The sequence below is a fragment of the Psittacula echo genome, assembly GCF_963264785.1.
Source record: "Psittacula echo genome assembly, chromosome: 11".
Taxonomy (NCBI): Eukaryota; Metazoa; Chordata; class Aves; order Psittaciformes; family Psittacidae; genus Psittacula; species Psittacula echo.
In genome coordinates, this window is record NC_137746.1 from 15253245 (window position 1) to 15280948 (window position 27704).

Sequence of the window (27704 nt, forward strand, 5' to 3'; positions counted from 1 at the left end):
GCCTGTTCCAAATAGATTTAGAAAACAAATCAGTCCCTTCCTTTCTCTGTAATTAAAGATTTGATCACGCCTTGTTTCTCATCAACTAAACTAGACAGTTCTGCCTGGCTAGTAAGCCAGAAGAGAAAAGCATGGGAAAGATCTCAAAAGTCAGGTCTGGTTTTCACAGCCAAATCCTATCTGTTTTATAATCACTGGTGTTTACACACTGTTTTGGTTCCTGTTTGGCTGGGATCATTGTCATAAAGCCTTAGACAAAAAAACAATTACAGCTCCAATGCAGTTAGATGAGAAGAATGAGATCAACCAGGAGCTCACTACACCCAGACAGTCCCACGGGGTGAGCTCTGAGCCAAGCCCTGATAACCCGCATATGCTGGATGCTCAAGATCCCATCCCAGATACACACAATGATCTCTTTCAGACACCTACAGCACAGGGACCTTTCACAAAGTTCATCACCCACACTGGCTCTTGGTAAGAAATAGGATGTTGCAGGTGGTGAGGCACTGACACAGACTGCCCAGGGAGGTTGCGGATGCCCCATCCCTGTCTCATGGGGAGCAAATGACCCCACTGATTTATATGGCCTTGGCTTTTCTCCTGTAGCAGAAGATGACACCTCCTTGAAGGATCCTGCTCCATCTGGGGAGGAGGGCATTTATCCTGGCTGAATAAACTCCAGTCCTAATTTACTCAGAACCTTGCAATTTTGCACTCAGTATTTGCTACTGCTTCTTTGCTAATGCTTTTGGGGAAATCATGTATTTTAAAGTCAATACTACAGAAGGTGAGGGAAATCCAAACCATGCAACCAGCAAGAACACCAGTGCATTAGTGACAGTCACAGATTAGCTCTGCTAATACTCTTATTCTTTCATTGCAGGTACTACAGCCTCCACAGAGTCCTCTGTCCAAGCTGTTACAGGTACCTCCTGGGTTGTGATCTGCTTATACGTCTATTTGGATGGGGATGCATATGCCCATGTGGGGATGCAAACAGAGCACCCTCAAATAGGAACTCCCACCCACTGAAGGACATTCTCCAAGGACCCTGCATTGCCCACCTCTGCCTGCCGCACTTATCATTCACCCCCCCCAGATCTCCAGGGGCCATGGAAGCCACCATGCCCATTTCTTAGCAGTTAACACACTCTTCTCCATGGATCCCCAGAGCCAAGGTCCCTTTATCCACATGTCCCTATAGCCACACCAGTGACAAACCGTCTCCTTCACATCTCTTGTTTCCATCACCTTTTCAGCTGTCACTGTCTACAACAGCCCCTTTCTGGCCCATCCTTCAGCTCTCCCCATGGGGAACCTGCTAACAAGGACCATGTGTAGGAGAAGTCACCTCCATGTCTCTCTGCTTGTGTTACAGGTCAATCCCAATCAACAACAAACAGCCCTGAAGTAAAGAATCATACCTCAGGTAATACTCACCTGAAGACTTCAGAATGTGGCTCACGGGCATCCTGGCTTGTAACTGTTCTGACCTTCAGCCTGTCTGGGCCATCCAGCAATAGATGGGGCTGTGCAGTAGCAAGTTAGATGAGAACAGTGGTGGGGAAGAAGGAAATTTTGTGATATAAGGGCTTCTGATTCAGCCAGCTCACCCTAGAGGGACCAAGATACAGGTGTAAGAACAGGGGGGAAAAATCCCTAAATTGAACAGGGAGAAGCAGAGTCATTAGGTTAACACTGCCTTAACTCTAATTCACAAAATCATCATAGAATCCCAGCCTGGTTTGGGTTGGAAGGGACCTTAAAGCTCTGCCAGTTCCAACCCCCTGCAACTGGCAGGGACACCTTCCACTAGAGCAGGTTGCTCCAAGCCCCTGTGTCCAACCTGGCCTTGAACACTGCCAGGGATGGGGCAGCCACAGCTTCTCTGGGCACCCTGTGCCAGCGCCTCAGCACCCTCACAGGGAAAACAAAACAAAAACAACAAGCAAAAACCCCAAAACTCCCCAAAAAAAACCTTAAAACCATTTTTACTCTTTTCTCATTTTTATCGGAAAGCCAAGAGAAGTCTAGACAAGGGATTTCCCTATAAATTCCAAGCTGGTTATTCCAAGCCCTTCCTTGCAAAGGGCTCACTGAAAGCTTTTTTCCCCCCTCCATGTCTTGCTCTGTATCATGTTCTTGCTATGGAGTTTCGAGTAGCAGGTTGAGGAAGATGACAGTTCCAGAGCTGAATTATCTGTGCTTAAGAGACTCTCCATGAAACAAAACACAGGAGTCAGTATTTCAGATAACAAGCAAGCAAATACATTAGGACCTGGCAGCCAGATAAAGTGTCCAGCGATAAAAACACCTTCATCTTCAAAGCAGGAAAAAAGCAGTGGCAAAGTGGAGACCTTCTCCACATGTCTTCTGAGCTCTGTGAGCTCAGCATCTCCATACAAGAAAGTAAAAGCTAATGCCAACGCACAAGAACTCCCTGACTCTGAGCAGGACAAAGGCTATTTCCTTCTCTATTCAAGGAAATCTGCCCATGCTTTCCTAGCAATTATCCATAGCTCCCAAGGAGCTTGAGGACTCTTTGCAATAGCCATGCCCCACTCCAAGCTGTTTCTGAGCAGAGCTTGACGTGAGCAGAACCCTTTGAAGTAACACTATGCTTCCTCTACAGAGCCTTCAGTAAAATCAACACCACCAACCAACTTGAATCTCACCTCTGTGCGTCCAACTACTACAGCCAAGTCCTTTTCCTTCACGACAACACTGCTAACATCGACTGTGCAAGGTAAGCACGGAAAGCTCTAAATTTCGCGCCAGTAGGACCTGTTTGTGAATCCCTCTTTATCCAAGCAAAACTGGAGGCATCAGAAAGACTGGGCTAGTCCATGATATGCTACTTATTCAGTAGCCGCAGTTTTGAATCTGAGTCTTTGCTAAAAGAGCAGCTCACTCCAGCTCCCTAGAACCATGGGGCTGGACAGAAGTGCTACTAGACGTGGCAGCTACTCAGCAAGCCCACATCAGAAGAGCCAGATCATGCTCTACCAGGTAATAGTTTGTGGAGGCTCCTCAGCAGACCTCTCCCAAGCTCACCTCCCATGTACACTCTCCAGAGTAACTGCACAGCTTGCTAGCTGGACATCTTGACACTAATTTGGAGGGGAAGCCTCATGCAGGCAAAGCTTTTTTTACTCTATAGAAACCAAACAGCTTTCCAAAGCACAATCAGTAGCAGCTTCAAGAGTTAATTCTCCTTTCCCATGTTTTCTTTACCCAGATGAGAAGTCTACTGGAAGCAGAAGCACAGCAACTTCACCATCTCAAGGTACTTTGTCCTTTTATAGAGTAACAATAAGTTTAGATCATTTCATGGCAAGTAACTTACCTGGTTCACATGGTGCAGGTTACCTCAGCACTAGTCTAGCTTGGGGTTGAGCAATCAGTAACACCCAAAATCATGTCTGGTATCCCTACAAGCAGTGATAAAAAAGAGGATTAAGTGCACTTAACATCTTTCACCTAGGATGAACTTGAACAGTTGAAAGACTGATTATGCTTAGAAAAGGGAGCCCCTTTAACATCCTTCTAAAAAGAATAGTTTTGCTTTTGACATTTTGCTTAACCCAACCTGTAAGCAAAAATAAAACCAACTTGAGCATTCAGTGAGAGCTTTCTCAGAATAAGAGCAGAACCCAAGGGAGGGGGAAGACTGGAATCTGCCAACTGAGCTGATTCCCCATTAAAGATTCAGCCTCAAAAAAACCTGGAGTGGTCAAGACAAAGTGCTCTGCCCTTCCAAGCCCCTCTCAGATCTTCTCCAACACAAGCAAGGTTAAAAACCTGTGGTCAGCTCTGCCTGCACAGATGTCCAACCAGCATGCCTGTGCCCAGCCAAGCCAAGAGCTCCTTGCATCAGAGCAGATTGCTACTAATTATAACCCTGCTTTATACCTGAGAAGCTCCATATATCTTTGACTATACAGATGCTTCCAAAAATTGCTGATGCTTCCAAAAGTGAGATTTCCTGTTGTGTGAGAGCCACAATTTCCCAGGGATGGGGTATCCACATCAGACTCAGCAAACCACAGCTTCTGCCCATCACCTGTAGCTAGAAGAACAGTTCCAGAATGAAACACAGGGTTTGATGAGTGGTGAAAAAACCATACAGCAGCAGCCCCTGCTTCTCAGGGCTGTTCTGCTCCATGTGGTTTCTGAGCCAGTCAGATGTGTTATTGCGTACCCTTTCCCCTTTACATACCACTTCCCCTTTTCCTTCTGACTTTTGGCAAAGTTGCATTCCAAAACAGTGAGGCTTTGTGCAAGCCAGGAACCCCAGTTCAGCTGCACACCCTGCGCCCAGTGCAGTGCCAGGACCTGCTTCACACCTCTCCAGGCACCACATACTTTTGGCCGATTCTGCTGTTGAGAAACAGGGACAGGAAAGGAGGAAAGAAGATCCTACTTGACCTACAGATGATCTTCTGAAACATTCAAGTATCATTTTTAGCCTCCTGACAGGGCCTGTAGCTGTTGAATAAGGTCCATGCAGATAATCTGGCAGATCCACACACATCCAGGAGGCAACAAGGACTTTTTTTCTCTCTGTAAAAGTGAGACACACAGGCTAGCTTTACATTTGCTTGCAGAGGCATTGGAAGCAGCTGGCACAACCCAAACAGCTTCATATAAGCCAGTTTATCCCACTGAGAACTGGAGTCCTTGCTCAAACCAACCTTTACACTGCCACAGATGGTGTAACTCAAACTGGCTTCATTACTTCTAGATAACACAGGACAGCATATCCACTAATTCCAAATTCAAGGGCAAGCCGAACAGTCAATTCACACCCATATTCTGCAGAATTTCTTCCCCAAAATCTCAGTGCTCATGAGCAATAGCAAATCTCTAACCTTCCCAATTCAGTCTCTCAGTATTCAGTTGTTCTCTCTGCCTCAAAACTGCATCAGGGGGCACAGAACCTGAGGAGTTTATACAAGGGTATTTGAATTTTGGTTCCCCGAGTTTCTATTTGGACATGGAAAATAGTACAAAGTATTTTTGGTGGGAAGGTTGTAGCCTGATTATGAACTCCACGTATTCCCAGATATTGCCAGCATTACCATGAAACCATTCGCCTCTCCAGCATGCCCATTAATTCTTTTGGTTATGAGATGATGCTCAAGGACAAGACTCACATTCTGTGTTTCTCTATCCAGGTCAAGAGCCCACAAGAAGCAAGAGTACCACAACATCAGTAACTCAAGGTGCTTCCTCCACCCTCTCACAGAGAGGTAATTACCACTAGATATTTTATAGCCCTTTACATGGCCAACAGCAAGCCCATCGTACTATCTTCAGGGCAGCATGTTGAACAGCCAGCAAGTACCTGAGGGATGCTCTGCATCCCATTTAGCCCTTGAAAAACCTGCAAAGCTCCACAGAAGCAGCACTTTAGGGCAACCTGTTGAGCCTGGGAACAGTGGTTGTGATTTACATCAGGAATGGTGCCTTACGGCAAAAGGTCGTAACAGGAGGGAGATGGGATAAACTGTTCACGCAAACACATAGAATGGTTCATGCTCAGGTTCCTGAAGAGGGTTGGAACTAGATGACCTTTGAAGGTCTCTTCCAACCAATACTATTCCATGACCCTACTGGGGACCCTGCAGAAAACCCTGTGGAGGTTCTCAGTTTGTTCCCAAAAGGGGCCACACCAAGGCAGCTTGACTCCCACCCAGGTCCTGGTCACTTTGCTGTTAACATGGATGCAGCTGGCTAGGATCCATCATTATTCTCGTCAAGCGTGAGTTAGGTCCTCCAGCACTGCTAGGAATTCTCTTCCCAAACATGAAGAAAGCCTTTTACATAAAGCTATGGTTTTCCCTCTCTTGCAGGCACCTCAAATCCAGCTACCCCAACACCAATGTCCTCTGGCTACCTTCCTGTGCCCACTCCAACAGATGATAAATCCCCACTGACAGTGGCAGCTTTTGGTAAGGTCTTGTGCAACCTGGGGAGAGGAGGGGGGTCTCTTTCACCAGGCCACGCTGGATTGGACACCCGTCTTCAAAGATGCTTCCCTCAAGATAACTTCAAAGTTATGCCTGATCCTGGAGTTTTCAGGGTACAACCATCAAGAAACACTTGTCACCAGCAGGCAATAAAGCACCTAATAAGTAAGAGTCATGTTCCAGTATACAAGGGACAGACAACTTGGAAGTCCATCACAGCTACACCCAAGTTTGAGATCTTGCTCTCAGCACCAATGTTTGCCTCAGCTCCCCATTAGGGCAAGACCTGGGCACAAATCATCCCATATGCCTTGGTTCCCCTGACAGGGTCTAGAATAAATACAGTACCTGCCAGGAAGCTTAGCCATATTATTTTTACCCTTCATTCCCACCTCGCCTTCCTGCTTTCCCCTGTGTATCTGCACCCTGCTTGGCAGGAAGCAGTCAAATCTCTCACATCCTTCAGCCTGTGGAAGGATGGAATAAGAGACCTTAACCTGCCATACCTTAACCTGGCACTACATTTGAAGATAGGCACAGAGTAGATTTAAGAGACCCATTCTGCCTTGGCCTATACTGTCCCCCTCTTCCATAAAGATGAGCAAAAAAGCCAATTTACCCATTTATATCATACTAAAGGAAAAAAATGTTATTTTGGAAGCATTTTAATAGTCAAGGGTTGACTTCAAACGTATCATTTGCTTATATCTTCTAAGGGAAGCCATGAGAAGTCTTAAAGCAATCTTAACAGAGCAAGATTCACGTGCAAAGATAAGTTTGATTTATTGAGGTCTGACATCAGAATCAGATCTAGACTTAAACACTGGTTTGTTAGACAAATAACATCGTTCACAGTCTTTAGCTTGTCTCTCTCCATTACATTACATATTTATCTGGCTTTATACACCTTTAGGATAAGATTTTACCAACTGCAGTAGGGATATATTGATTCCAGTCAATCCCCAGTGTAATCAGCTGACTTCTCCTGGCACTGCCTTACCAATTCAGTAATCAGAAGCCCTTTGAGGCTGTAACACAAGAGGATAAAGCCATTTGCTGTAGTGACTATTTACGTCTCTATTAACTACCATTGCTCATTTTAATAACAATGTTGATCCCCTACCCAAGTTTTGAAGACATTCGAAGTCTCTCTGCTACTCAGAAGCCAAGGACAGGCACGTTGTGATGTCAACCACCGACAGTCCTTTCTGCATCCCCAGGTGTCATCAGCTTCATCGTTATCTTGATAGTGGTTGTGATCATTCTGGTCAGCGTGGTCAGCCTGAGGTTCAAGTGTAACCGCTCAAAGGACTCAGAAGGTATTTACCTGGGGTGATCTGTCTTTCCCTCATCAAAAATGCATCAGTTTTCATGTGGATATGGCAATTCCTAAAAGATGCTTTTAAAAAGCTTACACAGTGCTGAGGTTTCGAAGCCAAACTGGAACACAGATTCAGCAGTTAGGAATGTGGTGTTACCACCTCCTTAGAGTCCCAGCCCAGACCCATCTGCACAAGTGAACAGCCTGAAGTTTGCTGCAGTTAAGTGTGCAGATTTCCCAAGGTGAGCAGCTCTTCCAGCCAAAATCACGGAGTTTCACACTCCTATTCCCTAGGAATTCCATTTCCCACTAAGCAGTGCCCACTAGAGGGCAAGGCTGCTCCACAGCAAGGCTAATGACTGCCAAAGACCAAAGGATCTTAGAGACTTGACTGTACAGGCAGCAAAGCTTTCAGTCCTGCCCGTATGTCGCATTAGCTGAAGAATTCTCTCTAACCAACTCTCAAGCATTCCCCATGGTGTCTTTAATCCCATTTGGATTTCATTTATAACCCTGTACAACGTGATTCGGTATAACTGACTTATTTTATTGTTTAGCTGGGATGTTTTCTCACCTATCCATCACCAACTGCTTTTCTCCCTCCAGACAAACAGAAACCAGGAACCTCCATGGTATCAGAGAGGTAAGGCTGCTCACACTAGTCATATTCTATTGAAAGTGCCTATTTTATTTTAGACCTAATTTTAGCACAGAAAAGTGTTTGCTTTGGTTATTTCATGTGGAAAGAAGCATTTCAAGACATCTTTGAAAGAGGTAAAAACCCCAAAATCAGCTGTGATAGCACCTCATCCTATGCCTGATGGAATCCAAGGTAGAAATTCAAGATTTAGGGGCCTCACTTCAAAGCTGCACTGTTATCTGTGAAGACCCAGCACCTTTCAAAAGCAGTTTGCTTGTCTTCCTTCACCTAGATACAGACTTCAGGTCTAAAGTTGGGTTTCTGGATCTTAAAGTAGCCACCGTGAGATGAAATCAGGTCCTCAAAAATATCTTCCAAGGCGCCTATTACTGTTATCTAGCAAGTGCAGGATAAGGGGGACCCAATCCAGAGACCTTTGAAAGAAAAGTATCAAGTGGAGGATGGTCCATCTGAACCCCATGGTCCATCCCTGCTACCAAAGAGGCTACATGTGGGAAAGGAGCAGGAAACAAGAGCTGGAAGGGTATAAAACATGTTGCTCCTACTTTTCCATCTGACTGTTTCCTACCAAAGTAATAAACTCTGCTCTGGCAAGAGGCAAGGGACACAAGGAGCAAAGTCCTGAAGTATTTAGGTGCCAAATTTGCATCAACAGTTTCCAAATACCCTTAATGATTGTGATCTAAGTGATCTGAGGCCACTGAGGCAGCATATATCAGAGAACTATGCTCCCAAGGGCACCCTAATCCCCGAAGTCATCCAGTCTCCACTGCACTAAATGCATATCGCAACCCTCAGGGTAGGGAACAAAGGAGAATTTCACCTTCCTGACCCTTGTGACTTGTAAAGAGAGACACTGCAATCCATGAGCAGCAGCAGATATAAAAATACCCAGGGCTCTCCTTGAATGACAAACTCAAAGACTGCAGGACAAAAGGACACAGTGATGTTTCCTTTTGTTCCAGTTCTGGTAATAGCTGAGTCACTGACTACCAGATCCAAATGGCTGAACTGATTCTGCTTACAAGCAGTGACACAGGTGACAATGGTGCTTCCTGCAGGGCAAGCCAGCACCACATCCAGATTTGCCTCAATGCACTGCTTGTTACCCCAAAGATCTCCAAACCTGTGGTCAGATAGGGATGGGAAATCTGGCACTAAGGACACACCTGAATCAGGACAGCAGCTCAAAGGGAAGGGCAAGTCAGCCCTGGTCCCATGCACTAGGCCTGCTTGCCTCCAGCTGAGCACAAAGAAGCTTCCCTCCTCATTTTCCAGAGCGGTTCATGCTATCTTCTCTTCTTGACAGCTGCTCAGCAGGCACAAGCCAGAAGGATAACAGCATCACCCTGATCTCCATGAAGAACATCAACATGAACAACAGCATGAGTTACCCACCATCAGAAAAGGTTTCCTTTCTAAGCCTTGTTTTTTAGAGAGTTAGCTGGGGATTATTTCTCTTGCTAGATAAGAATATGCCCTCGAGGTATTTCTTTGTTGTCTTATTCCTTCAGAAGGATAATAAAACCCAGCTAACCATCAAACTCCTAAAGGTCCAAACTGGTTTTAGTGAGTGGTGAAAAGTCTGGGTACCTATTCCAGGTCTATTCAAGCTGCCTGAACTCAAGGCATCATACCTCATGTATACAGGTGCCATCCCCTAGGGCCAGCCATCAAGGATCTGCCATTAAATGAAGAGGTAACTAAGAGAAATCAAGGTCTCACCCTCTAATCCAAGCTGACCCACTCCTCCCCCACAGGAGATGCTGAAGCACAGCCCCACCTGTACCCTCAGATTCATTCCACACAAGTCATTCACATCATTTTCAGTCATTTTAAAGCTGGATGGAGTTTGAGAGAACAAACTGCCTAACTTCTTTTGCCAGCCCAAACAGGCTGCTGATGCACTGTGTTTTGCTCTTTTTGCAGGTGCTATGAAGCCAAGAGCCCAGAGCTTGAAGCTGACACAACCAGTGATGACTTTCTAGGTTCTTTTTATTATGTTTTTAGGGGTTTTTTATCTTTAGGGAGGAGCAAGAGTGGACTTATATATAAATTATTATGTCCTTTCTGATCAATACATGTACGGTAGCATCCCACATTGCTTTCCCACCTGGGGTCTAAGGGCTTTCTCCAGTTACAGCCTGCCATGCTCAGTGGTTGATATCTGGTTTTTTATATGCCTTCAACACTCATATTATTCCAGCAGCAAGAAGTACCAAGGCAACATCTACTTCACCAGTAAACTGCTGCCTTAGATTAATGGCCTTTGTAGTCTGTGCAAGCCAGTAACAGGCTTGTCAATCAGTCCAGCCCCACATTCAGTCAAACCCCCACAGTAGAATAGCATGATCTGAAGCTGGAGGACTAATGGGATTTAAATGACCAAGTGCTGGGTCAAATTCCAGCACAACTGCTCCAAGCCCCTTCTCTTCAGTGCCCTCATCGTCCCCACAGTGGTGGAGATGACCATATCCACCTAACTCACAGGCTTGTCGTGAGACTATGTTAATCTATGTCTGTAAAGAGAGCCACGAATTAAAGGTGCTGCTGAAACGCAAATTGCCATCTGAAATACTTGATTATTAATAACTGAGCTGCAGGCAGGCAGATTGCTATCTGCCCACAGGTTCAACATGCTCAAAGAAGACTTAACAGTGAAGAACAAAGTCTCTGCATAGACACGGTTTTATCCGAGTGTAAAAAGGAGTGGCTGCATGCAAAATGCTGAGCTACCTCAGCTCCTGAACTTTGGTAGCCCATGTTTTTTGGGAGAGTTTCCATCTTCTATACCACTGCCCTCCCAGAGCTTCCTGCTAGAGCAGAAAAGCAGCACCCCCTTCCACAGCACCAAGAGCCATTAGTGCATCCCCGAATCACTATGATCACAAGAACAGTCCTCCATCAGGCTCCGCAGTGCAAGAGCCTGCATTTGGAGCCAGCTGGTTCACAACCTGAGCTGGCTCAGACCCAGCTGCCAACTACTCACCACCTACAGCAAAATACTTACAAGCTCAGCAAGGGAGGATGATGGAAACATCGATACCCAACCTCCACATGGCTGTGAGAGAAACTTGCTGTCGGGTGTTTCTGGAGGTCTCAGCTGCCTTATTGAGCAGCATAACATACTAGAGCACTGATTCTACAACTACATTTGCTTATGCCCATTTTCACCATGAGTCCTGCTTGCAAGCTTCACCTTTACCACCTACATAGCATCTCGTCTACCTGGCAGCAGCATGCTAAGATACTGTCTTCTCATAGAATCCCAGACTGGTTTGGGTTGTGTTGGAAGGGACCTTAAAGCTCATCCAGCTCCAAGCCTCTGCCACAGGCAGGGACACCTTCCACTAGAGCAGCTTGCTCCAAGCCCCTGTGTCCAACCTGGCCTTGAACACTGCCAGGGATGGGGCAGCCACAGCTTCTCTGGGCACCCTGGGCCAGCGCCTCAGCACCCTCACAGGGAAGAGCTTCTGCCTAAGAGCTCATCTCAGTCTCCCCTCTGGCAGGTTAAAGCCATTCCCCTTGGCCTGTCCCTACAGGCCCTTGTCCAAAGCCCCTCTCCAGGTTTCTTGAAATCTCCAGACTTCTCCTAGCATGAGCAGCAACATCCATCAACCCTGAAGGTAAACTGTGAAGTCAGGAAAGAAAGACCTAGTCAAGCACTCATAATAGGCATCACTGCACACACTCCCCCGCACGCTCAATGACATATCATAATTGAGCCTGACTTCATTTTATAGGATGGGTAAGGGATGTTCACTGGAACGTGCACTGCCAGAGGTAACTGTGCTTTGCAGCTGGCAACGAAGCATTCAGCAAAATAAATGCAACACATCTACACAACTCCTACTAGGATCCACCACACTTTCTATCTTTAACACATGCACCAGATAATTGATGAGCTATTTTGAAATAAATGAAGCTTTTCTGGTAAAATCCCTGCACAGTAAGATGGCACCACTGAGCCAGCCGCCCCCAGGCAGGTGAACGTGCTCAAGCCCAAGATCCCAGGAGATTCCAGGTGGATCCAGATAGCTCCAAATACCAGAGACCTGTGACACAGTGCATGGAGCATCATGAGTAGGTTTTTAGTCACTTAAGGACCTAAGACACTACAAAGGCAGCAGGTGAGCACCTGTAACACCAGACACGTCAGTGAGTATCCAGCTTTAACTAACATCCCCTCCTGCAGGAAAGCAAACAAATCTTCCCACACCTCTAAAGACTGCCCTGTGGGACCCTACTGCTGCTTTAGTTCTCCTTCCTTTAACCTGCTTCTTCCCATAAATAACCTAACCCTGTTTCTACCCACAAATAACTTGAACCTGCTCCATTCTAAAACCAATTTGCATCCAAAGCAAACTTCCATAAAAATAAGCAACCCAGGTGACATGATCCCCAATTTCCATCCGCTGCCGCTCACAGGAGAGGCCTCCTCCAAGCTGCTGTGCTCCCACAAAAGCACACTGGTGGAAGACAGCAGCCCCCTCACACCACAACTGCACTTCCAAGGAGCATTATCCCAGCTCATCAGCTCTACTTTGACTGCCACATGGAAGAAATAACCAGCAGCACACGGATGCAGCTGGAAGGAGCCACAGGAAAAGCCCACCACAGGTTTGCAACCAAAGCTTGGCCAGGAGGCACTGGGGCGCTCCTGCGGGCTCCTTCCAGCCTCAACACAACAGCTTATGACCATCTACCACAGCCTTGCCAAAGCAGGAAGGCGGCTTTAGCACTGATATAGTGACAACATTCCCCATGGCCACTGTCCCGGCACTGCGCTCGCCCCGCACACATCGCAACACCCACATACCAACCCCTCTCACCGCCATGCCCGCGACACCCCCCGGTACTGCAGCCCCCATGGCGCCTCCCCTACCCAGAGGCCCCCGCGCAGCCGCCGCCTCCGCGCACAACATGGCGGCGCGGGCGGGCCGGGGTGCCGGGCTGTGAGGGAGAGACGGAGGGGCGGGAGGGAGAGCGGGCAGGCAGGCTGCCCCGGGGCCCGCCGCGGCCACCATGACCTACACGGCGGAGCAGCTGGATGGCGTGCGGCGGTGAGGGGGCCGGGGCGGCGGGAGAGCAGCGGCGGAGCGAGCAGTGGGGGGCGGGTTATGGGGGGCGGGTTATGGGGGGCGGGTTATGGGGGGCGGCGGCGGGTCTGTGGGGAGAGGCCGGTGAGGTAACCCTCTGTGCGCTTCTAGGATAAAGCGGTGTCGGAACTACTATGAAATCCTGGGGGTGGAGAGGGATGCCAGCGAGGAGGACCTGAAGAGAGCGTACCGCAAACTGGCCCTCAAATTCCACCCTGACAAGAACCGTGCCCCCGGAGCAACGGAGGCGTTCAAAGGTGAGGGCAGGCTGGCCCCGGTCCTGCAGCCCTAGAGCAAGAGGAAGATGAGGGCAGACTCCCCAGACGTACCCTTGTGCACCTTATATAAAGGCATCAAGCAGGCCCACATAGCTTGGTGGTGTTAAGGACAGATCTGCCCATCTCCTCAAAACCCTGCTGGTGCTCAGCAAGGTTGGCCTTTTAATCCTCAAAATAGAGATTTCTGTTGGAAGCAAAGGAAAATGTATCCCAAATTTCATTCTTAGATACTGCTAAAGATGCAGACCAATGCTTGGAAATAGTACTGGCCATGCAGGAGAGTGTGGTGGTGTGTAATCAATACCTGCTCTGTGTCATAAATAAACCCTTTATATACACACACACATATATACATGCAAGCGTGTGAAATTGGAGTCCAGTGTTCTGTGTCTGGACTTCTCAGTAACCTTGCAATCTAAACCTGTTTAGATTGCAGCAATGCTATAATGATGTTATAGCATCTAAACTGACATCATTTGCTCTCTTGAGTGCTGTGTTGCAGCTGTCTGCACCAGCACTGCAAGGCAGCAGGAGGAAAGTAAGATACCATTCATAGGCTATTAGAAGAAGGAGTTTCTGAAGGGCTTTTCTTTGTGTTTCTGTGTTAAGGTTGTATTTCTCTATGAACTTGTTTACAGCCATGTTCTGTCAAAGGTCAACAAAGATGATGAACCAAAGAGGTTGGGATGGTTTGATGTGAAGTGTGACAGATATGCCTTACAGCTTCACTGGAGACAAAAACTTGGAATAGGGTTCTGCATTTTAGGCTCTGGAGTTATTAACTCTGTATTAACTGTATCTGGAGGTGCTCTTCTCTATCAGTGCTTAGTTTGATCTGATAGCATGTTACCTCCTCACTCAGGCTCTTGGCTGAAGTGGATTCTCTCACCCCAGTTTTACAAACACTTCAGCTCTCTCCGAACACTTTAACACTTTTGTGTTTCTCCTGATACCAGGAGTAGCAGGGAATAAATTCCATCACAGGTAACATCAGTGTTGTAGCACTTTTTTTTACTTTTTTAAAAGTAACTCAGTCTGTGGTCAAGCACAATTTCCTGTGCCCGTGTGGGCTTTATTGCTGCTCTGCTTACAGAAGTCTGAGATCTGAAATACTGCGTGATGCAGCTGTGTAATACTTCTTTTCATTCCCTCTCCAGCAATAGGAAATGCTTTTGCAGTTCTGAGCAACCCTGAAAAACGATTACGATACGATGAATTCGGAAGTGACCAGGAGCATGTCAGCACTGGCCAGCCCAGGCACTACAATTACTACACAGAATTTGAAGCAGACATTACACCAGAGGAAATATTCAATGTGTTTTTTGGTGGGCACTTTCCTACAGGTCAGTATCTGCAGTGTTTTTGAAATGCAATGAACTGACACTAGGCCATAAAGGATGTTCAGCTGCTTTTAGTACCTCTGAAAAGGGCAAAAAACTTTTTGGATTTACTCTTTTCTTCCTTCCTAGGTGTTTCTGCCTGGAAAAGCTCCTTTAATGTACAGTTTAAACTTAAGACTTTAGCAGCTCTGTTCCCCAAAAAGTGTTGTCAAAACCCAGCGTTGTTGTGCAGGAATTCTAGCAGAGAGAGCTGCCAACACAGTAAAGGCTGTTGCTGCTGGGGCAAGTCCTAAACCTCCCAGCCTCTCTTGAAATTTGTCAGTACATTAGGGGTAGGAACACTTTAGTCTGGCAAGAGGTTGGTTAGGCTGTGTAATTCTTCACTAGACAGCATTTTGATACCAGCTGTAGCTGTAGACCCTCCTTTTTGTTGTTGCTTTTATTCCTCCATTGTCAGAAGCCAGCAACGGTATGGGAGGTAAAATAAAGTGTTACTGGGAAAGGATCAGAGGTGTCTTTGCTAATGGTGCTGTACTCAAGACAACTTTCTGTGTTCCAGTGTGCATGGCAGCAGCTCCTGGTGTGGTGGTCTCAGCACCCCTGTAACTAGGAAAACACAGGAGTTCATCTGGCTTGCAGCAGCTTGTGTACTGTAAAGAAATGAAAACCTCTTAGCTGAGAAAGTGATGCCTGCCAGGAAAGACTGTTACTGGATATGCAGGATCCAGTAACTGAAGAGTAGTTCCATACTTGTAGTAGCTCTGTGCATGTCTCAGTCCAGCCTCAGCTTTTGTATTTGTAGTACAAATACAGAAGTAGTGGGAGATCAGTGGAATACAGGTTTGGATTAAAGTAAAACTGAAAGATGTGCTGAGCTCGGGGTCTTCCTGGCAGCAAAATGCTTTAGCACTCTTGTCAATTTGTTCACCTTTTAGACTTAAGACATTACAACGGGTAGAGGCTACAAGTTGAACTTATAAAAAAATGAATGCACATGAAAGGAAAGAAACTGCTGGCAGGAATTCTTTGAGAAATTTAGAATTTGGGAAAACGTTTTCTAGGCTCCCTGCAGAAGCCATTCTTCCCCTCCCACACTTGGCTTCTGTTTTTTCACAGCTTGATAGAATACTGTCTGAGCAGGGTTGCATGATAGAAACAAACTTTTGGTCAAGAAAGACACATTCTTTCTTAGCCCCCTGTGGTTGTGTCTCTGTTGGAGCACTGCCTGCAAACGTGCCAGGCCCCTTGGACAAATCTTGGAACAAACCAGGAAACAGATGTTTTGACACAATAGCAAAAGTCATTTCCAACAGGTTTCTTGCAGAATTCTTTGGGAAATGAAGGGAAAGGACAGTATAAGAGCATAAAATAATGTGACCTCTTTCCCAGGGCTTAAAAATAGATTTGCATTTCTGTTGTTATGGTAAGGTCATAAATTTCCATTCTGTAATACAAAAACATTCTGAAATGCAAAAGGGGAGAGCACAGCCATTATTAAGATATTCATATGGTGATAAAATCAAACTCAAGCTTCAAATTGAAACAGCAGATGCAATTCTTTCCTCATTTTAGAATTCTTATAAATAAATTAACTGCATTCAGTGTGCAAGAAAGGAAATCCTGAATTGTTCTCGTTTGTTACTCAAAAGGCTATTTTTTAAATCTCTTTCCTTAATATAAAATCATTAAGTGAAACTATTAATAGCTTGAAAGAAGAATAAGTAGAAAAGAGCGTAGAAGACCATACTGGGTAATTATGGGAAGCCATAATTCATGCCCTGAGCCTGGTGAAGCAAATTACTTTTCCTGCTTACAGCCTGGGGATGCAATGCAAGCTACAACCTTGCAAGTGAATGTGACCAACCCAGTATTAAAATATGAGATAGAGTAACAAAAAGTGTGGCATGTTTCTGCAGTTTGATTTAAATTAACACGGACTTGGGGCAAACTTTGCAATTTCTCTGGTACGCTTTTTGGAACAACATATTTCTTTTGACATTTAGATGCAAGGTGTGTTTGTGCTTTTTCATCCAAGGTCTCACAACTGTAATGCAGGCTGTGTAGTATAAGCCTGGATAATCAACTAGAAACTGAGAAGTAGCACTGAGTACCAGCAACTGAGTAAACATAATGGCTCTCTCTTGGTTTCTGTTAACAGGAAATATCCACATGTTCTCAAATGTAGCCAGAGACACACACTATTATCCACGGAGGCACCGGAATGAAAGAGCATGGACACAGGAGCAAGAGGAGGAAGAAACTAGGCCACAGGTAGCCAGGAGGGGAAGGATCACTTGGGTTTAAATACTTCACCAGGGTAGAGGGGTCAGCTTACACATCTGAAGCCGGGACAGAACTTCCCATGCCTAAGCACTCAGTGTTTGTCCTCCAGCGCTGCAGCCAAAATGGATGTTTTCAACAATAACTAAATGGTCTTTTATTAATCACTACTTTAAAAATACATTGAATTGATAGGATTACAGGCCCTGGGGTTTCTGTCACTGGTGTTTTGCTGATGCTTGCTTTTTGCAGGCTCTAATGGTTTGGTAATCCAACAATAATTAGTCCAGATGTGGACAGCTAATGCACACAGAAGTACTGGGTTGTCCTCACTGCATATTTAATCCTTCAGTAAATTAGCTCACAACTTCTGTGCAGGTGCTGCACAGGCTTCTTCCAGCCCAGGGCAAGATGGGTCTGGGATACACAGAATGGTTTGGGTTGGAAAGGGGCTTAAAGCTCATCCAGTTCCAACCTCCTGCCACAGGCAGGGACACCTTCCACTAGAGCAGCTTGCTCCAAGCCCTTGTGTCCAACCTGGCCTTGAACACTCCCAGGGATGGGGCAGCCACAGTTTCTCTGGGCACCCTGTGCCAGCGCCTCAGCACCCTCACAGGGAAGAGCTTCTGCCTAAGAGCTCATCTCAATCTCCTCTCTGGCAGGTTAAAGCCATTCCCTTTGTCCTGTCCCTACAGGCCCTTGTCCAAAGCCCTTCTCCAGGTTCCCTGTAGCCCCTTTAGGCACTGGAGCTGCTCTAAGGTCTCCCCTTCAGGAGCCTTCTCTTGTCCAGGCTGACCCAGCCCAGCTCTCTCAGCCTGGCTCCAGAGCAGAGCTGCTCCAGCCCTTGCAGCATCTCCGTGGCCTCCTCTGGACTCGCTCCAACAGCTTCACATCCCTGTTGTGCTGTTGCCCCAGAGCTGGATCAGGACTACATGAGGGGTTTCTCCAGAGCACAGCACAGAGGGGCAGGATCCCCTCCCTTGGCTGCTGCTCACGCTCTGGGGGTGCAGCCCAGCACATGGGGAGGTTCTGGGCTCAGGTGCACACTGAAGCCAGGTCATGAGGAGCTTCTCATTGACCAACACCCCCAAGTGCTTCTCCTCAGGACTGCTCCATCCAGTTTCCCCCAGCCTCTGTTTGTGCTGGGAATTGCCCCAAGCCATGTGCAGGGTCATGTTCGCAGGGTCCCACCTCTGCAGCCTGTCCAGGTCTCTCTGGATCCCATCCCTTCCCTCCGGCATATGACTGCACCACACAGCTCGGTGTTGGCAAACTTATTAAGGGTGCTCGATTCCACTGCCCAGGAAGAACAGTCTCAGTACTGAGCCCTGGGTACACCACTCATCACTCTTCTCCACTGCCTCCCAGTGAAACACATAAGGTGTCATTTGTTGCTGGCACACATACACACATGCCACACTTGCAGAAATCTTCCTCCAGAGGCAGCCTTTAACCTAATGAGATCATTCCCCAAGGAAGATTAATTTTTCCCTGTGAGTCTCTTATTGTCAGGCTCTGAAAAAACAGCCCCGATAGAGCCCAACAACAGCTCCACCAGGGCAAAGGAGTCCACCTACTGCAATGATCAGGTATCTTTGTTGCTATCTCAGGGGAGAGAGCAAAGCCTAAAATAGGTGCATGTTATATTTTGCTTCTGATAAGACAAGGCATTTTAGAAGCCAGTTTAGAAGTTAAATGAAGAGCAGAAGTAAAGATCTCTTTTTTTTTTTTTCTCTTTGATATTTTTTACCACTCTATGTTCAAAATTCATTCAGACAGAACCCCAAGTGCATCCTGTCCCAAGTTACACCACATACAGTCCCTTAACCCTTCACTTTTCACCCATGTTATCCATGAAACTGAAATAGGGATTTTTAGAATGCATGGAGCAAACTTCAGAAGATGCCCAGTGGGAACTGCAGGATGTTCCTTTAGTTTGTATTGTTTGGTTACTGTGCTGTGGGCATCTGTCACCTTCTGAAGGGAGCTGTAGATGAAAGATAGGTGATGAAAATATAATTGAAAGAAAATGGCTTGAAAGAGTTTGCTGAGATTCTTAATAAAGGTTATTTTGAAATTAAAAAAAACATCATCCTTCAATTCAAAAGCTCTTTCTCTTTAGTTTACACTGTTGGTCTGTGATAGATAGCCTGGTTTCTGTGGACAGATGCGTCCTTTCCCATCTCTATCTTTTCTTAACCGCTAATTATTGTTGTTTTCAGAATTCATATTCTGCATTTATTCAGTTGATGCCAGTTTTCATCATCATAATTGTGTCAGTTATAACTCAACTGATGGCCACAAACCCACCCTACAGCTTGTTCTACAAATCGTAAGTCATTCCAAACCATGTTGTTCTGCTTTTCAGATAACTTCAGATAAGTGAAGTTGGACTTGAGAGCAAAATGCATGTCAGTGCTGTGTTCTTTCTAGAAATCACTATCAATTTGTAAATATGGGAACACCAACCATCTCTATGAACAAGTTCTCTTAAGCATTATAGCTGTGAAGTTAGTTCTGGTGAGCTTTATTGTACTGTGTGCTGAAGAAACAGGCACTGAGGCAGAAAGCTTTCTCAACTGGCCTGAAATGGTTTTGCACAGCGATGCGGTGTCAGGAAGGTGGGTGTAGCTCAGGTACAGTGCTGCTCAGCTGTCATCTGCCTAGCCCCAGGGGTCTGTGGACCACCACTGGAGTTCCTGTGAAGAGCAGTAAAAAAATGAAGCATAAATCCAAATGTGCTCTGGAGTTTGAATTCCATGGGAAGAATTGTCAGGCTCCACAAATCATTAAAGCCTTGTAATGGCCAGGTTTAACATCTGTAAAGAAGCAGGACCCTGGGGTTGCAGAGGCCAAGCTGAACTGATCAGCTCTGAAAGCAAACGGACACCACCAGACTTGCTGGAATCTGAGTTTAGGAGGCAGAGATAAAAACGCTTGCTCCTCTCAGCATCCAGTGTTGGGAGGAGGGGAAGAAGCTCTCTTGTGAGACAGCTCACTTCAGTCACCTTCACCAGCTCTTGCTGCCATAGGAGCAGGGACCCAGTGGGTTTTGGAGAACCTGCTGCACACAGCAGTAGCAGAGTGCTTCAAACACACCCCTTGCTGCCTTCTAGGAGTAGAACTACTTGAGTTTAGGCCCATGTTCTCTGCACTGTCGTAGTAGCCCAGCACCCTTTATCGTTGTTTACCACAAGATGTCAGTGTGTAGACCTAGCGTGAGAACAGGAGGGTGGTTGTTTTCTGGCTCGTTTCGGTTTGGTTTCTTTTCAGCGACTGTTTTTGCTATTTGGCAGTGCCATGTGAACCCTCTCACAGCGTCCCTGAGCAGCTAATCTCTCCTGCTGTCCTTTCCACCCTCCCCTTTGCCTGTTGATTTGAGATAACCAGGCCTGAGCCTGGCACACACTTACACTGCTTCTCTAAATCATATCCTTGAAAAACCTAACAGCCTAAAAACTGAAAGAAATTGGGGGGTTTATATATATATACACACATATATATTTATATATATGTATATATATGTATATTTTTATATATATATATAAAAACAGAGCATACACCTCTGAGACATGGCAAGAGGGAAGGAGTCCAGGAAATGGAAGGGGTGAACTGAGTTCCATCAAACACAGTGTAACCTTTGTGTTTTGGCTGCCTGCCTCTTTCTCTGGGCAGTGATTTGAAAGAATGCCTGGGTATCTTTGCTTAAATAAGGAAGTTCAGGATACAAGTGCACTTTAATCCAGTGGCTGTGTCAGAGTGGGAAATTCTACCCACTTTGGGATATTCCATGCCCCACTTTGCTTACTGATGATTATAAAACCCTATAAAAAACCCAGCTAGATTCTCCCCTGCTAATTTTTATTTTTACTAAGAGATCCAGAAATTGAAAAGATCCAGGTCCAGTTGCATTGTGCCCTAAGCAGTTCAAGGGCTACGTACCTTTCTGTAATCTCTGCATTTGGTACCAGTTCCCATGGAGTTCTGGACCTGGCTTAACAGAAATTACCAGCAAACAAAGGAAAGTGTGTGGAGCTTCTGTTCACAGATAAAATTTGCTCTGATGTTTTGGAAGTGTCTTGACTGAGCTGTTTTGAACACAGGCAGTGTGTGCGAAGAACAGTGTCAGCTCGGAGTCACTTCTTGGTAGAGATCACCAAACACTGGATATTTCCCTGCGGTTTTAGCAGGGGCGGGGGTGAATGCTGGTTGTAGTGTACTACTTGCTGCGCCTGAAACTTGTAATTTCCTTACTGGATGGCTGAGGGAGCTGTAGTGCTGCAGAAAATAACTGTAAAGAAGCTGTTGCGAGCACTGTCCTCTGGAAATGCTGATATGGAGAAACACCCCTTGATTTCTGTATATTTAAACTGCTACTCCCCTGTTTTCTCCATGTTTCCGTAGGTCCATAGGCCATGTGATTAGTAGAGAAACCAAGAACTTGCAGGTGCCTTACTACGTTGATAAAAACTTTGAGAGGAATTATCAAGGAGCAGAACTTCAAGAGCTAGAGAAAACCGTTGAAAAAGATTACATAGACTACATTCAGACCAGCTGCTGGAAGGAGAAACAGCAAAGTAAGTTCCTTTTGTTACGGGTGTGTGCCTACAACCTCTGGGTAGTTGGGGGATGGCTGTGCTTCATCAGGCACTGCTGGGTTTAGCCCCAGTTTCCGATGCTTGTAACATCTCTGCACTGGTATTTGTCACATCTGCTATTGCTATTCTTGAGAGTCTGTCAGAACTCATTTTAGGTGATTCTGAGAGGCAAGTGGAAAGTAGATCTCACCCTTTGAGATATTTTTTTCCACTCAGTTTTTATGCTTCAATAACTCTTAGTGATGATGTTTTAAGCATACAATCATCCATGTTTATCTTGCTCTGACATTGTGAGGGCTAGAAAGGATCTTGAGAAATCACCTATTCCACATTTCCTTTGCTGGAGCAGAATCATTTTTGCTTCCACTGGCTCCACAAGAGGATTATCTAACTTTTTCTTCAACGCTTCCCCAGACGAGAGTCCACAGCCTATTCAAGTGCCTGTGGTTATTCTGCAGTGGCCTGTGTTACTGGTATCAGTTTTCAAAGAGCATGTTTTCATGCTGCTTTTGTGTGCTTATTTGCATTTTCTATCTTTAGATGAGTTTGAGATCATGTTTTTCTCCATAGTCAAGATTGTCTTTTAAAAACAAGAACTGAATGCTGAAAGGGAGAGCACAGAATGTGAGAATTCAAAATCATTCTCACATCCTAAGTCGGCTGGTTATGTATGTTTTATTTAACCTCATACTGTATTACTTGTTAACTACTACTGATCTAGTTCATTGAGCAAATCCCTGCTCCTTTTGGAACTGTACAAAACAACAGAAATCAAATACAAGGACTGGCTGAAGTTGAGATGTTGTAACTGATGAACCCTTCACACTAACTACCACTGTGCATAAAGGAAGCTGTAAGAAGCTGTTTCTGTGTAAAGGTTTAGTAGTAGCAGGTGAGCTGCTTCAACACACTAGTAGGGCTTTCTAAATTGCTCCATGTAAAGCAGTCCTTGCCACACCATTAAGTCTCTTTGCACTTGTTTACAGTTTCTTTACCCATTGCATCATTATGGAAACGTATGCTTTGTCTAAGCAAGCCTTGTTGTGCTAGAGGGAACAGTAAGTGCTTCTGACTCCAAACTGTTCCCGGGTTTTTGATGGGGAGAGTTGTTTTGTTTTCATCCAGAGACTGGTTTATTTTATGTAAAAGTTACCCATCTTGACTTTCAAGAGACACATATAGATGTAGGATCTGAAGTTAAAAAGATCCTAATATAAGACCATAAAAATCCCAAGCAATTCCTTAGGTTTTTGGTGTGTTTGACTTGTGATTTTGAGAATCTGTAGCTGGCAGCAGCAGGCTCTAGGTATACATGGCTGTTTGTAACTGTAGGCTTCGTGTGTAGGCTTGCTATAGAGAGAGAATAGATTTCTTACAGAAAATCCTTTTAATTTACCTTATGCAGCTGAAAGTTGCCAAATTGTCTCTTTCACGTAGACCAAGCTGAGGAGTGCTGTGCCCCAAAACAGGCAACAGTGTTTGCAAGTCTAAAAGAGCCCAAGTCAGAGAGGGTGGGGTGACCCAGCACTGAATGGCTGCAAACCAGTGCTCATCTGGAGCAATTTACACTCGAGGCTTTATTACTCACAGATCTGCAGATGTATTTACAGCATCCACAATTGCAGTAGCCCCAGGACACCAATATAGTTGGAAAAAGAACATAAACCATTTTCAGAGTGATTATCATGTAGGCCAGCGAGCAGGTAACGAGCACAGCTGAGGCTCTGCTAACTTTAGTACAGCCAAGTGTGTAAAAATAAACCCTGAGTAAACCGTGAGTACATGATGGACTGCTGGGGAGGAGTTCTCTGAGATGTTGAGACAGTTCTTAGTCAACTGTTGCTTCATAACTTGGGTCTGTTAATTCTTGTTTAAGTGTTTAACTTCACGTGGGCTACTCCTTTTTGTCAGTTGAATGTCTATTAATAGTACATTTGTTTGTTCCTTTTACTGAAGCTGCATTTCTCTTTAGCATCAGCAGAATAAACACATATTAGTTATACAGGAACAGTTTGATTCTTGAAGTCCTTGACTTTATAGTTGAAAAGCATTACCTAGTGTCCAGCAACCTTAATGAAAACTGCAAAAGGAACTGAAGCACCAGTGTCTTGTTCAGCTGGTCACTTCTATACTGCTGCAGTAGACTGCTCCTCCCTTCACAGCACGATAGTGTGTAAAAGCTGTGTATGCTGTGGGGTTTGGTCTTCTGAAGTCCCTAATAGAGTACAAACAGCACATCCCAGGTTTTACAGGAGGTTTTTCAGCTGTGCTAGCACATTTGTAACATAAGACTGCAAAGAGCTCTGAGCTGTAGAAAATTACAGGCAACTGCAAACAGCGAGAATAAGGCCATGTGGTTGGAACTGGGTGTTTTAGGGCTTCCTTTAAAAAATTCAAAGGAACAGATCTGTGTAGGAGATTGAAAAACACAAGAAACAGATGTGCCCGAGTGAATGCTGTCAGAAGTGCAGCCATTGGCAGTGAATAATTTTGCCCGATAAGGTCCCTGGAGTTCACTGCAGAACTCCAGGAACTCTGCACTAGGAGACGATTACCCAAGTCTGGCTTTGCTGAAGGCTTGTCAAGGCTATGTGCCCAGCTGCACTTGAATGGCATTTTGAGTTACATAACCTGAAAGTTGATTCCTGATCTACAATGAAATGGTTGTGCCTGTCAGTTTGTAAAGCTTCTCGATAAATAGGTGGAGGCTTAAATGGCTTTAAATTTTGGTGGGACTGGGGCAGAGGACTTAAGGAGTGAAAGGACCTACTGAAGTTCTTCCCACTCTGAATAATTTTGTTAAATGAGGGACTTGAAAGTGTATAAAAGCTCTTTGAAAAGTTGAGTGTCATCAGGTAGCCAGTGCTTAGGGAAATTCTGACCTTTTCAGCAACAAATTACTGCAGTTCTCTTAGGTGCATCTAATGCTGGGTCTAAATTGATTCATCAGGGAGAAAGCTGTATTAAGATTTCCTTAGCTAATCAGCAAAAGAAATTCTCTGAATTACTGAGGGGAGAAAAGAATTGAAATAAGGGGATTATTGCAGCTACATGTTACTTTTGAGAAGAAGGAGAAGAAATGTGCAAAGTACCTTCGAGATTGTGTTGTTAATGAAAGGGCACAGGGGCCTTTCGAACAAGTCCCTCAGCTACTTCTTCACCTCCCCGTAATGAATACCATGGGGGGGGTGGAATTAAAACCATTTATACTGCTGTCTGGGCAAACCTCTTACCAGACAGTTTGGATTCTGACAGTGCAACACAAAAATCCAGTTATCTATAGCATGAAGAGTTTATTTGGATGGGTGCTCTGGGCCCTTGCGAATGGATCTGCCGCAGGAGTGATGTTTCCCAGTGAAATGGACAGGGACCTGTGTCCTGTAAGTCCTGCTTTGCTTATTAGGCTGCAGGGTAGCAATAGGAAAAGTGGTTCTGAGGCTCTTCATCCTTCTGGCTTGTCACTGAAACGCCACTGGTGTGGAACAACCCTGCTCTCCATCCCTAAGGATGAGAGCTGATTCCAAAGTAAGTCACAGTATTGCCTAAGACAGGTGCTGTGTAGCCCCTTTTATGCCATTAGTTTAACAATATACAGATATCTTAAAGCACACATCTATTCTTTAGATCATTAACATGATTTAAAATCTTAACTGACTTCCAAGCTATACTTTTATAGTGTGTGTTTTCTTCATAGACTAATAATGTGTCTGGGTTTTGTTTGGTTATTTTCCTGCTAGTGCACTGGTTAGAGAGGATTTGTGTAACTCTTTGAGTTTGAAAACACTTAGGAAAAAACTCTTTTCTTCATTAAGTAGCTTGGTTAAACCCGATGGTGTCTCTTTAGAGCGTGTTAACATGCCCAGTCTCACTGAAACAAAGTGAATTAAGCAAGACCCCACGTAAGCCACAAGGATAACAAAGCACAGAGGATTACTGAAAGCAGGCTCATCCTGATACGTATCTTCTTTTTCATCTTTCAGAGTCTGATTTGTCAAATTTGGCCAAGCTGTACAGAGATGAGCGGTTAAAGCAGAAAGCAGAATCCCTGAAACTTGAGCACTGTGAGAAGCTCTCCAGTCTGATTGGAATGCACAAAGGGGGCTGACCAGGACGCACACGTTCTGTAGTTTTAATTTATTGCTGTTTTAACTTATGGTTTTATTTTCCTTTGTATAAAAAGGGAAGGAGTCTATTGTAAAAAGTGTGGATATTTGAGTCCTTCTGCATAGAGTGCAGAGAGGGACCAACACAAGCTGCAGAGCTGGTGTTTGCTGTAATATATACTGTACACTATATTGGTTCCAAGGACCAGTGGCACTTTGTAAATGAATCCCCTGGGAAACGCTATTATTAGTTTGGAGCTCATCCTCGTCAGTAGGTTGTCTGCCATCCAGACAGTGTGTGCTTCCCAGGAGGGCAGACAAATGTCTTTGCTTTCTGTGTTTGACATGGACCTGCAGCTCACTGATCACAGGAACAGTGTGCTCTCACAGACCAAGTGCGTGGCCCTGCTGCTGCAGTGGGCTCTCAGGAGAATTTAGATGGAAGGTGGCGTGTTCCCTGTTGGGTTTCCTGTTCAGTGTGATGTGCAGTGCTTCCTTCACACGAGACAGGAACCTGCTTCAGGTGAGCACCCGAGCACACTCCCTGCTCCAGGAGGGACTTCACACCGGGCTTGTTGGACTGGAGGGCTGTGCCCATGCTGCTATGTGGTGAGACAGCACTGAGATCCCAACAGCAACATCAAACCAGAAGATGAATTGCACCAATTCCAGCGGCTGCTGAGCTGCAGAGAAAGGACAACCCCATTTATTTTCTCAGATGTTTCCAGTGGCATATTTTCAAGCTGACTGTTTAATTCTCATTTTTACCTGCGAACTCTTCTCCAGCTGTTACAGGGGTCCTGCTTTTTCTGGTACAGGTTTGATGTAGCATATTTTTACTCTGTTGAGCAGTTATGGATGTTTCACTGTAGATATTAGTATTGCAAAGAAAAAAGATCGATGTAGCAGTGTCCTGTTTTTTCTTGATCCTCTGTTACAAAACCAGGCATTTGAAGGCAGGCTGAGGGTGGGTTGCACTGGTAAGAACAGAGGACAGTGTTACTCCAGTTGAGCATCACCTGAGCCAGTTTCTCTGGTGGGATGCCATGGGTGCGTGTGACCAATGCAGTGAGCTGTTCTCACAAAGGATGTCTCTGAGCAGGATAGCAGAGGTGGTACTCACCTCCCTGATGTGCAAGTATACATCTGTTAGGACTGAGCACATCTCTCTTGTTGCCCCTGTGCCTAAAGTGACTCCTTACAACAGCATTCTTGTGTTAACATTTGCTCCCTGTTGGAACACTTGGGGAAGTTGAGCAGAGTTTGTCAGCCACTCGGGACAGGGAGAGGCCAGTAAAACAGCATTTGGAGGGGGGTGTTGTGAAACAGCTTTCGTGTGAGAGTCTTTAAAGGCAAAAATCCTTGATTATTCTAGATGAGGAATGTGGCTGGAAGCAGGACGGGCAGCCTCAGTTCTGGTGTTTCCCAGTGGGGAGCACATAACCTGAGTGTGTCCAAAAAGACAAATTAATGTTGCTTTTTATATAGTACATAGTTTGTAGAATTTATTTGAAATGCATTGAAGTGGTTGGGCTTTGTTCCAGGTTCGGTATCTTCCCTGTTTGGCTCCCACAGCTATAAAGGGATACAGGTGGGGAGAGCAATTCATTCATAGTACTTTGCATGTAAAATCGATTGCACCTTTCATCTAAAGCCATCAGAGGAGGCGGGAGAAGCACAATGATTTTAGGCATCTTCTCTGCAAGTAGGGAAGAGGCCAGGCTGGAGGGGAGATACATGAGATACAGATTGTGTTTTGAAATACATGACACTGGAAGGTCTCCTATAAAAAGCAATCAGATGCTCTTTGCAATCACAGCTGGGGTGTTACGGTTTTTCATGGTGGTGGTGTGCTCTGTGAGTGAGGGCATTGGGCTCTGAAATGGCTTTAGTGATACACACAGCAGAACTTGAAATCAGAATGGGCCTTAAAAGCTCATCCAGTTCCAACCCCCGATGGCTTTAAGGCCCCTTCCAACCCAACCCAGGCTGGGATTCTACGATCCTAAGGGGAAAAAAGGGACATTGTTATAAGGTGCTCAAGGCTGT

The 27704-nt window shown here is 45.4% G+C and overlaps 2 protein-coding genes and 1 long non-coding RNA gene across 3 annotated transcripts; 2 read left to right on the forward strand and 1 right to left on the reverse strand.

Annotated features, from left to right (window-relative positions):
* Positions 1-277: 277 nt before the first annotated feature.
* Positions 278-9393, forward strand: ECSCR (endothelial cell surface expressed chemotaxis and apoptosis regulator; the record flags this gene model as incomplete). Its single annotated transcript, XM_080626943.1, has 10 exons — positions 278-340; positions 887-928; positions 1345-1432; positions 2636-2749; positions 3242-3289; positions 5181-5255; positions 5859-5957; positions 7196-7294; positions 7903-7939; positions 9267-9393. The coding sequence occupies 10 exons, from the start codon at positions 278-280 to the stop codon at positions 9391-9393; spliced, it is 792 nt and encodes a 263-aa protein (XP_080483069.1).
* Positions 3350-4476, reverse strand: LOC308225931. The gene is made up of 3 exons (XR_013957803.1): positions 4436-4476; positions 3916-4072; positions 3350-3434 (listed from the first exon to the last, which is right to left on the reverse strand). It is a non-coding gene; the product is annotated as an uncharacterized lncRNA (long non-coding RNA).
* A 3556-nt stretch (positions 9394-12949) lies between the features above and the next one.
* On the forward strand, positions 12950-26481 carry DNAJC18 (DnaJ heat shock protein family (Hsp40) member C18). The gene is made up of 7 exons (XM_080627181.1): positions 12950-13020; positions 13168-13313; positions 14492-14677; positions 16833-16945; positions 19177-19286; positions 21359-21531; positions 25533-26481. Exons 1-7 carry the CDS (start codon positions 12983-12985, stop codon positions 25655-25657), a joined length of 891 nt encoding a protein of 296 aa, XP_080483307.1. The 5' UTR covers positions 12950-12982; the 3' UTR covers positions 25658-26481.
* Positions 26482-27704: the final 1223 nt, after the last annotated feature.

Coding starts and splice junctions, on each gene's coding strand:
- DNAJC18 (XM_080627181.1), top strand. CDS start 12,983: ATGACCTACACGGCGGAGCAGCTGGATGGCGTGCGGCG. Junction 13,021..13,167: donor CAGCTGGATGGCGTGCGGCG/GTGAGGGGGCCG, acceptor GTGCGCTTCTAG/GATAAAGCGGTGTCGGAACT. Junction 14,678..16,832: donor TGGTGGGCACTTTCCTACAG/GTCAGTATCTGC, acceptor TTCTGTTAACAG/GAAATATCCACATGTTCTCA.